The 11,593-nt window shown below is 44.3% G+C and overlaps 1 protein-coding gene across 1 annotated transcript in view; it reads right to left on the bottom strand.

The window, feature by feature from the left end:
• Positions 1-11,593, bottom strand: part of DNAH9 (dynein, axonemal, heavy chain 9) — a 362,890-nt gene that overhangs the window by 112,333 nt on the left and 238,964 nt on the right. The window contains exon 48 of the mRNA XM_005875413.2: positions 7,766-8,026. Coding sequence (XP_005875475.1) covers positions 7,766-8,026 — 261 coding nt within the window. The remainder of the gene's footprint in view (positions 1-7,765; positions 8,027-11,593) is intronic.

Genomic DNA, 11,593 nt, shown 5'->3' with positions numbered 1-11,593 from the left:
CGAACTCATTTTTTTTGGTTGATTTTTCTTTGTTAAATGGCATTTAAATATATAAAATAAATATCAAAAATATAAGTCTTTGTTTTACTATGGTTGCAAATATCAAAAAATTTCTATATGTGACATGGCACCAAAGTTAGGGTTTTTCAAAATGCTGACACACCGAGCTCAAAGGTTTGCCATCACTGTTCTACATTGTACTGGACGTCTTAGTCACAGTGATCAGACAAGAAGAAAAAATAAAAGATATCCACATTGGAAAGGAGGAAGGGAAACTGCCATTGACCCTGTCTCCCTCTTCTAGGGACCCTTAGGATGCATCAGGGCCCAGTTGGATAATCCAGGACAGTCTCCTCATCGCAAGATCCTTAATTTAATCACACCAAGGAAGTCATTTTTGCCACACGAATTACAATTCCCAGGCTCCAGAGATTAGAGCGTGAATATCTTTGAGGGTGGAGGAGGCATTTATTCAGCTGCCAGGTTCTAGCAAACAAGAGTACTTCTCTTCTGCCCAGAGAAATATTTGCACATGTGCAATAAAGATGTATGCACAAGGATATTTGTACTGAGGGAAAAAGAACCTAATTAATCACTCAACAATAGCTAAATTAAATACAGTACAATTATACCATGAGGCAGTAGGAAGCAGTAAGTAAAGTTTCAATGCATGTCCTGGCATGAAATAGTCTTGTTTCATGAGGAAAAGTAAGTTGACATTATAAGGAGGGGCAGAAATAGACTTATAGTTATGAGTGCAGGAAATACAGAGTTTATTCTTGTATTGTTATTTATTAACTAGAGGCCTGGTGGATGAAAATTCATGCACTGTGTGTGTGTGTGGGGGCGGTGGTCCTCAGCTCAGCCTGCCCCCTCACAGTCTGGGAGCCCTCAGGGGATGTCCTACTGAGGCAACTGGCCGATCAGAGGAAGGCGATGCCCCCATCACTCCTCTGCTGCTGCCACTACCAGCTGCAGCGCCTGCCTGAGCCTCAGCCCTTGCAGCCACCACGGCTTGCCTGAGCCTTGGGCCCTCCCAGCGGCAGCTGCCATCCATGGCCTGCCTGAGCCTCGGGCCAGCCCTGGCAGTGGCAGCTGCCATCCGCGGCCTGCCTGAGCTGCTGTGGGTTTGTCCAGAAGGACATCAGGAAGGAAATCTGGAAGACGTATGCTCTAATTAGCATATTACCCTTTTATCAGTATAGATTACTAGAGGCCCAATGCACAAAATTCGTGCATGGGGTGGGGGTGGGGGATCCCCCAGCCCGGCCTGCACCCTCTCGCAATCCAGGACCCCTCGAGTGATGTCCAACTGCCTGAACTGGCAGTCAGACATCTCTCTTGCAATCCGGGACTGCTGGCGCCTAAGCTGCCTGCCTGCCTGATAGCCCCTAACCACTCTGCCTGCCTGCCTGATGCCCCTAACTGCTCACCTGCCTGCCTGATTGCCCCTAACTGCCCACCTGCCTGCCTGATCGCCCCTAACCACTCTGCCTGCCAGGCTGATTGCCCCTAACCCCTCTGCCTGCCTGCCTGTCTGATTGCCCCTAACCACTTTGCCTGCCTGTCAGATTGCCCCTAACCACTCATTTGTCTGCATGATCGCCCCTAACCACTCTGCCTGCCAGGCTGATTGCCCCTAACCCCTCTGCCTGCCTGCCTGTCTGATTGCCCCTAACCACTTTGCCTGCCTGTCAGATTGCCCCTAACCACTCATTTGTCTGCATGATCGCCCCTAACCACTCTGCCTGCCAGGCTGATTGCCCCTAACCCCTCTGCCTGCCTGCCTGTCTGATTGCCCCTAACCACTTTGCCTGCCTGTCAGATTGCCCCTAACCACTCATTTGTCTGCATGATCGCCCCTAACCACTCTGCCTGCCAGGCTGATTGCCCCTAACCCCTCTGCCTGCCTGCCTGTCTGATTGCCCCTAACCACTTTGCCTGCCTGTCAGATTGCCCCTAACCACTCATTTGTCTGCATGATCGCCCCTAACCACTCTGCCTGCCAGGCTGATTGCCCCTAACCCCTCTGCCTGCCTGCCTGTCTGATTGCCCCTAACCACTTTGCCTGCCTGTCAGATTGCCCCTAACCACTCATTTGTCTGCATGATCGCCCCTAACCACTCTGCCTGCCAGGCTGATTGCCCCTAACCCCTCTGCCTGCCTGCCTGTCTGATTGCCCCTAACCACTTTGCCTGCCTGCCAGATTGCCCCTAACCACTCATTTGTCTGCCTGATCGCTCCTAACCACCTCTGTCTCGGCCACCCGCCACAGTGGCTTCATCCGGAAGGATGTCCAGAATGATGACCCGAAGGTCATTTGGCTGTCTGGTCTAATTAGCGTATTATGCTTTTATTATTATAGATTGTATTATTTTCCATATGAACAACTATAAACCTACTTTTGCCCCACCCTGTACATTTATATTTAAAATATGATATACTCTTTATGTGCATTTGTATAAATATAAATACACAGAGCAGGACTTCTCTCTTAGGGGAGTTAAAAAGAGGATGATTTTATATTTTATGCCATTTGAATTATTTTTAACAACACAAATGTCATTATATATTATTTATATTATAAAAAATAAGTTCACTGTAAGAAATACAAAGAAAATAAATAGAAAATTACAAATAACTTTGTAGGGTGAAAAAAGGGCCATGAAATTGTAAGCAGAACTATTCCTTAATGAGGCAGGAAAAGTTTTATTGGATTTATTTCAGTTTAGCCATAAAAGTGAAATGAAACTGCCAAAGCAGAAACTGAAAATGTGCAGAGATTCACTACCAAGCTCTGATTTGCAGGTTTTCTTTGTATTAACTAAAGATTCATTGTTAACTGGGAAAATGATGAGAAAACAGGGGTGTGGTTCTTAAATACCAGAGTCCTATGAATGCAGAGGGCTTGAGGGTACCTGAGGGACCCTCGAGTTCATGAAGCAATACTTCCCTATTACACGTGGCCCAGTCCCATCTATCCCACTGCATCAGTGGGTGAAATGGGTGAAGTGTCAAAGGTTATAAGATAAATAAGTCCCGGGGAAGAAATGTACAGTGTGATGATTATAGTTAACAATACTAGTTGTATTTTTAAAGTTGCTAAGAGAGCAGATCTTAAGAATTCTTATCTAACCGCCCCCCCCAAACCCCCCACTGTAACTATGTGTGGTGGATGGGTTAACTAGACTTATTGCAGTCATTATTTTGCAATATATACAAACATTGAATTTAGTTTGTACAGCTAAAACTAATATAAGTTCATATGTCAATTGTATCTGAATTTAAAAAATGCTGTTTGAGACCCATCAGTGGGTTGTAACCTGTGGACTGTAAACGCCAGTCCACAGGTCCACTTCTTAGCGATGAATGGGACTGCCAATGGTCCTGCTAGTCCACCTGGAGGGACTCATCTCCACATCCACTTGCAAGGAGCCCACTGCGACCCTGGCTCAGACACACCTCACCCTTTCCTGCAGCCACGTCTTTGCAAACATGACTCCTCTCCTGGATGGTCTTTTCTAGTAAAACGCGCATCCTGTGGTCACGAAGGGCTTTCTCTTGCCTCGTCAGCTGTGCCCTCCTCTGTGCTCTCAAGCCATCGAGAATGAAAAAGTTTCATTCCCATGAATGTAATAGATGTACAGAGTGTACAAACTCTAAGAAAGCTACAAGGCTTAGAGTAAAGCACAGGCCCACTGCACTCCAACTCCAGCTCCCCCAAAACCACCACTCACAGTTTCTCCCAGCATTAATTCTGCGTCTCACTCCTTATCCATAAATAACATGCTTATGCTGCTATGTATTTCAATTTAAATGCTATCAAGCACTTCCTATGATGAAGTGTGAATATTTAGCTATTTTTACTGCCTTCCTTTCTCTCCTAATTGTCCTTCCCCCACTATCGTTACATAAAGATTTTTAGTTGAAGAACATTCATGATGTACTTGATAATGGTGATTAACATTGTTTACCTTGGGTTATAGTTTCTTCTTGTATGCCTTAAATGTTTTCTGAAATTAATAAATACCTTTATTATTTGTTTTCTGACAAGGTAACTTTTAGGCAAACAGCTGAAAGAAGAAGAGGAGGGAATCATGGGGAGACTTGGGAGAAGAGCATTCCATACAGCCGATTTCTTGTTCAAAGGCCCTGGGTGCGATTGTGCTGGGAGTGCCTGAGACACAGCCAGAGGTCCATGTGGTGGAGAAGAGTGACAAGAGGAAGGGGAGTAACTGATGTAGTAGAAGAGGTGGACCTGGCAAAATCACGTAGGGCTAGTAGGCCTGGTGACAACTTTGGATTTTATCCTGAATATCATGGGAAGCCAATGGAAGATTCTGAGCAGAGGGATGACATGGTCAAACTGCTGTTTCTAAAAGACACTCAGAGTGCTGTAATGGGCAAAGGCGTCACTGTAGTGGAGGTGTAAGCGGGAGGCCAACGGAGAGGCTATTGCCGCAGTCCAGGGAAGAGACGATGGTGGCTTGGACCGGAGGGTAGCAGTAGAACAGATCATTTGAATTCTGGATATATTTTGAAGGTAGAATTGATAGAATTTGTTAATAGATTGGATGGGAATGTGAGATAAGAGCCCATTAATTCCTATTTGCCCCTTTCCATGTAATAAAGAATAGAAATGGAGGGATCAAGAACTCCAGTGACTTGTGCCAGGCTACTCAGCTAATTAGAAGGAAAGTACCTATGACATGGCCTGGCACATAGTAGGCACTCATGTTTATTTTTTTCACCAATAATCAATCAACTAACTAACCATCCAACAAATTAACCAAGAGTATTTACGGGCATTCACATTGTTTCCAGTTTCATGGAAACAGAAATGATAACACTTGTTATAATGACATCATCAACAACATTTACTGAGTGGCTGACATCTGTTAGTTACTTTTCATATATTGTCTCATTTAATCCTTATAAAACCTAATGGGAACTATATTACTATTACCTCCACTTAACAAAGGAAATGAAGGCTTTTACTGAGTGGCTGACATCTGTTAGTTACTTTTCATATATTGTCTCATTTAATCCTTATAAAACCTAATGGGAACTATATTACTATTACCTCCACTTAACAAACAAAGGAAATGAAGGCCCAGAGAAGATAAAATCACTCCCAGAGCCACACACAGTAGATAGACCAGTCAATATTTAAACTCAGCTCATCTTAGACCATATGCCTGTGTCAGAAGACCTTATGATGTGACTAGGGGACATGAAAGGAGGGTGTATTAGCAAAGCAGTGCATCTTCTGTGCTCTAAAAACTGAATATGTTTGATTTTGAAATATGAGTAGGATTCATAATGAGGCGAAAGAAGAGGAAATCCAAAATGCTGGGGTTGGGAAGGGTACTACAGTCTAATCAAAGACTGAGAGATCGATATGGATGCCACTGCGAGGGGTCAGAGAGAAGCCTGGCCTGGCTGTATTATAAGGTTCCAGCTGAGAATTGGGTTACACCTCCAGTTCCTGGCCTACCCAATGATACCCAGAGTTCCCAGTGGAGAAACTGTGTTTTCTATTAATTAGGGTAGAGGCCAACTTAAGGCCTTTATAGGCCCTACGTACCCTTAGTTTTAGGGAGTCCCACCCCACATCATAAAAATATTAAAATGCATTCAGAACTCCCATTAAATACAATTTATATATAACTATACACAACAGCAGGATTTTACAATATACCTCATTTAGTCCCAGATTTGCTGAGGCCCTAGGACAAAAGATATTAACTTCCAAAATGAGGTGAAGCTATGCAGAACGAATAAAAAAAGGTTTCAAAAGCCTTCACTTACATTGAGGGTACAAACGAGCCAGAATTTTGGAGGATAAGGGAGGTCTTTTAGTGAGGATTGTTGGTGAGTCCCAATCATCTGCCTTTAAGGGAAGATATGGGGCATCTGCCCCTTCCTTTCACATCAAGTCTAGAGGGAGGGGCTTTAAGGAGACCACCCAGAAAACTTAAATGTTTCTCCCATAGTTTGAGCAACACAGAGGTCTGGAGTCTAAGGTATAGCCCTGAAATCAAGAGTGTGACAATAGCTGTCTAGCCTCCCGACAGTGGAACTAGGACAGTATGCTGCATGCATGGCCAGCACCCTCAGAGCATGTTTAGAGAAAGGAGGCATAGGTGTCTCCCACGGACCAAGATGCGTGCACAGCACACCTGGCATAGGTTGTCTTAGACCTTGACCACGCCGTCCATGTGAAGGGCCAAGTGAATTGCTAGACTCTCAGGAGAAAGAGAAGAAAGAAACCTTCAGGGGGAAGACATCACAACAGAGAAAGTGTCCGTTCCTCTCTGATGCCAACTCCTGATGACGTGAGCCTGTCTGCACTTTTCTCTCTCTGCTCCCTTTGCCCCTCAGCCATGGTTATCCCAGTGTGAAAGGAGCTGAAATGTGAAAAACAATAAAAGGAAGTAGCTAGCCACATGTTCCCCCAACACCTGGAATAAATTTAAAGGGAACCAAAATAAAGTTGCCTTATGAATACAGCTCAAGAGTCATGCATGTTCCACCAAATGGTTATGAGTATGAGTTAAATTTAGTTGACACATAGTTACATGTTGTTGACAATTGAATGCTTGCTAATTTTGATTTTGTAGATTTTTAGAAATATTTTGGAGACAACACCTTGTTTTACTCTCACATCTTAAAATATTTTCATAGGGCCTTAAAAGGCTTGTGTATCTGATAGTACATAATGGGTAGAACGGCCAGGGGATGTATGGCCAGAAGATCTCTGGACTTGGATTATAAAGTCTGGTTCCAACATTGAGGTTTGTGACTCAAGGAAAGTCAGTTCTCATCTCTGGGCCCTGCACAGGTTGACCCCTTCTGTCCTGAATGGCTCTAAGACTCACATCTCTGGGGTTTTATTGGTAGCTTCTGGGGACTGACATAGTTCATTTAAATAAATGTTTGTTTGCTTAGTGAATGAGCTAGTGACAGCTGGATTCCACCCTAAGCTCTCCTAATGTTGCCCTTGTGTCTCTTTGGATCACCAGGGTATCAGGTTGCCTATGGGAGAGAGGAGGAATCTGCGCCCTGAGGGTGGGCAGGCACCACAGACATCCTACCTTATTATTATTATTATTTTTTGGTTTCCAAAGCTTTTTTTTCCTTCCCTTTATTGAATAAGATATTACAAATGTGTCCTTATCCCCCCAATGTCCCCTCATCCCCCCAATCCTGCCCTCACCCTCACCCCCCATTGTCCACATCCATCACTTATGCTTATATGGAGTTTTCTCAGAAAACTAAAAATGGAACTTCCATTTGACCCAGTGATCCCACTTCTAGGAATATATCCCAAGAAGCCAGAAACACCAATCAGAAAGGATATATGCATCCCTATGTTCATAGCAGCACAATTCACAATAGCTAAGATTTGGAATCAGTCTAAGTGCCCATCATCAGATGAATGGATTAAAAAACTTTGGCACATCTACACAATGGAATACTATGCTGCTATAAAAAGGAAGGAACTCCTACCATTTGCAACAGCATGGATGGAGCTGGAGAGCATTATGCTAAGTGAAATAAGTCAGTCAGAGAAAGATAAATATCATATGCTCTCACTCATTTGTGGATTATAATGAACAACGTAAACCGATGAACAAAAACAGATGTAAAGACAGAGAGGCATCGATCAGATGCTCAAAACTCAGAGGGAAAGCAGGGGAGGGTGAGGGTGAAGGGGAAAGATCAACCAAAGGACTTGTATGCATGCATATAAGCATCCTACCTTATTGAGGGTGTTGAGAGCTGCCTGGGCTGCTGTGAGTGCGGGCTCTGCTTTGGCCAGGTCTTCTTCACAGTCCTTCTGCTTCTGCTGCACCTCCAGCATGATGAGGGCCACCTTCCGCTCCTCCTCGTCCGCCATGGCTTTCTCTCGGCTCACCTTGTCAGTCTCTACGCCCACCTCCTGAATCAGCTTGTCTGCATCTTCATTCTTCTGCTTCAGCTCCACTTCCTGCGTGGCCAGCTTGGCTTTCAGATCATCCACCTGCAACAGAGAAGCACCAGGCTTATTGGGAGTTGAGGGACTTTGGACACAGCCCTGGGGATCTGACCCTGCAGAGCAGAGAAGAATGCCAACTCTTCTCTGATGCGAAGGTGCAAAGCTAAGCTCTTAGCTGGGACCAAGCTCCCAGACCCGGGGAAGGAAAGGAACCTACAGTCAGTGTGGTGGAAGGCTCTCAGCACACACACTGTCACCTGTCTTTCTCCTTGATGCCCAAATCACTCAGGCTGCTTCTCACTGATACTGGTGCTTGTGTCTCATAAAAATTCATGTGCCTAACATAATATCTTGCACATAGTAGGCCCTTCATGAATATGTCATTGTTTAATTGAAATTGGCCATTGTGGAGTATAACAGGAATTTAGGAAGCAATAAAAAGCGAGCGTCTACTGTGTATCCTGAGAGAGTGATTATATGGACAGTGGCCAGACCGTATATAAAAGTAGAACTCTGATCTACACTAGTAGCCACTTGCCCAGGAAACAAACCTAGTACCTCCACTAAACAGCTCAGGAGGCCAGCCTGCTGTCAGTCAGACTTGTAGGAAGTCAGACAGCTGTCTAAGTAACGATCCAACCTTTGTAACAACTGACCCAGAATGGCCAAGACGATTGATAACTGACAACTTCCTTAATTTTTGTCTCTGTTTCCAACTTAGGACCAGCTGGAGGAAGTCAGATGCTCACCCCTGATGGATCAGATGGACGCCCCCTTCTAGTCAGCCCGCCTGTACCTGCCCCAGCCAACAACCTCCACCGGGGCAGAGCCAGGCCTCCTGTCCTTCCACTGTACAGCTCTACCACTGCCCCTCCTGCCTGCGGGTCTCAGCCAAAATGCTAATGACGTGGCTGACTCCCTTGCACGAGCAAGCTCTGAATAAAGAGCTTTCCCTTGTTCTCAGTTGATTAATCTTCATTTATGTCCAGTTTGACCAAGCTGAAGTGGGACAGCAAGGGTCTCAATGGTCCAGATGAGCTGGGTTCGCCATCCAGCCTCCACATTTATATGCAGGTTGGAGGCAGTGATGGGAATATCAGCACCCAGGAAACTGTCCATTTCTCAGATCAGCTGGAGAGAGGGGAATGGTTTTTTATGTACATTCGGTTCAGTAGAATGTGGTGGTTCTGATGTAGCATCAGCCTCGCCTGGGAATTAGTTAGAAATGCAGGGTCTCGGGCCCACGCCAGACCTATGGAATCAGGAATTCTGGAGCTGGGGCCCTGCAGCCTGTCTCAACAGGCTCTCTGGGTGATTCGGATGCTCCCCCAGGTTTGAGAATCACTGGCCTAGTGTTATGGCCCTTTCATATGCAAAGAGAACACTCAGATCTATTTATTTCTGGAAAGTAAAAAGCCACTGTATTTGCAATAGGGCCCATAAATTACATCCAGAATGACCTCTTGTTTCTCACTTTTCTGCAGTCTATTTCACACAACAACCGAAGATTACTTCAGAGCTCCTAGAACACGTTAAGCAGATTCAGCTGCTTTATGATGCAAAATACATAAGGAGAAATATAAAACGGAGGCTGGGGCGTGCCGATAATTCCCTTTTCATGGCAGATCAAAAGAAAAGAAAAAGAAAGCAGAAGAAATGAATGCTCTTTAATTTTGTGTATTCATGGGGACTGGGGACTTTGCATTAACCCCGGATGGAGGCCTGCTCCCTAGAGCACGTCCTATATCCCCATGTTGGAAGGTTAATCCATTTCCATCTCCTGTGGCTCAGCTGCAGAGTTCTCTCCACAAGGACAAAGATGCAATTGTAAATCAAAATGATTGAACCATATAATCACTCCAGTCAGCAAACACCACAGTAACTTTTTGTTCCTTTTTAAATCTTGGGAGATTTGAGAAAATTGAAGTGGTTTTTTTTCTTTGTTGTTTGTTTTATTGATTGCAGATATGGCTTCTGACCTCAGACCCAAGGTAAGTAATCACCTGCATGTGAATGGGAGCTTTATAGCTCTTAAGCGGTGACATGGAGTGACAGGAGGGACCTGCCAGTCAGAATTAGGCCATTCCCCGCAAAGCTATAGAGAAGGCATAACTCAGGCTCATTTCACGGCTCTCCTGCAATGGTACAGGACATAGAATAGTTCGCTGGCAATTTTGCTCCTCTCTGTTCTCTTACTCAGAGCATTCGAGCCATCCTCTGATCTCTTCTTACTTAGACACCCCCACACCGGGAAAGGAAGAGTGCCATGAGCACGGAGGGCCCCTTTCCTCAGTCTTGCCAGCTTCATGTGTGGCAAGTGGGGGGATGTTGTCTGAATGGGATGATGACAAAATTGTGGTGGGAGACACTCCCTTCTTCAAGGATCAAGTTCCTTATGCTACAAAGAGATGTCAAGCTTCCCAGGACCTTCTCCCCGGAGCTCTAGAAAAAGGAGAGGGAACCCAGGACAACCAACAGCAAAAAATACTCCACCAAGGGGTGGAGGCCTAAAAATAAATAAATAAATAAATAAATAAATGATAAATTTAAAACAAGGATTGGAGGCCTAGAGGTATCTTCTTTTTCTCTTTCTTTCTTTCTTTCTTTCTTTCTTTCTTTCTTTCTTTCTTTCTTTCTTTTTTTTAATTTTCATTTAAATTCTTTATTGTTTAAAGTATTACATAAGTCTCCTTTTCCCTTCACTGAACTCTCCCCAGCCGCTCTCACCTCCCAGTACATGCCCTCACCCCGCTACTGACTGTGTCCGTTGGTTATGCTCATATGCATGCACACAAGTCCTTTGGTTGATCTCTTACCCTTCACCCTCTCCTTTGCCTTCCCTTTTAGGTTGGATGGTCTGTTTGATGCTTCTATGACTCTGGCTCTACTTTTGTTCATCAGTTTATGTTGATCATTATATTCCACAAATGAGTGAGATCATGTGATCATCTTTCTCCGACTGGCTTACTTCACTTAGCATAATGCTCTCTAGGTCCATCTATACCGTTGCAAATGATAAGAGTTCCTTCTTTTTTACAGCAGTGTAGTATTCCACTGTGTAGATGTACCACAGTTTTCTAATCCACTCATCTGCTAATGGGCACTTAGGCTGTTTTCAAATCTTAGCTATTGTAAATTGTGCTGCTATGAACATAGGGGTGCATATATCCTTTCTGACTGGTGTTTCTGATTTCTTGGGATATATTCTTAGAAGTGGGATCGTGGGGTCAAATGGAAGTTCCATTTTTAATTTTTTGAGAAAACTCCATACTGTCTTCCATAGTGGCTGCACCAGTCTGCATTCCCACCAGCAGTGAAGGAGGGTTCCTTTTTCTTCCCGTCCTCGCCAGTACTTGTCATTAGTTGATTTGTTGATCATAGACATTCTGACAGGTGTGAGATGGTACCTCATTGTTGTTTTGATTTGCATCTCTTGGATGATTAGTGACTTTGAGCATGTTTTCATATGTCTCTTGGTCTTCTGAATATCTATTTTCGAGAAGTGTTTAATTAGGTCCTTTGCCCATTTTTTGATTGGATTGTTAATCTTTCTTTTGTTAAATTGTATGAGTTCCCTATAAATTTTGGAGATTAAACCCTTATTGGAGATAA

The sequence above is a fragment of the Myotis brandtii genome, unplaced genomic scaffold (genome assembly GCF_000412655.1).
Source record: "Myotis brandtii unplaced genomic scaffold, ASM41265v1 scaffold461, whole genome shotgun sequence".
In the NCBI taxonomy this organism is placed as follows: domain Eukaryota; kingdom Metazoa; phylum Chordata; class Mammalia; order Chiroptera; family Vespertilionidae; genus Myotis; species Myotis brandtii.
Note: the sequence above shows the minus strand (reverse complement) of the source record. Positions and strands in the feature narration are given on the sequence as shown.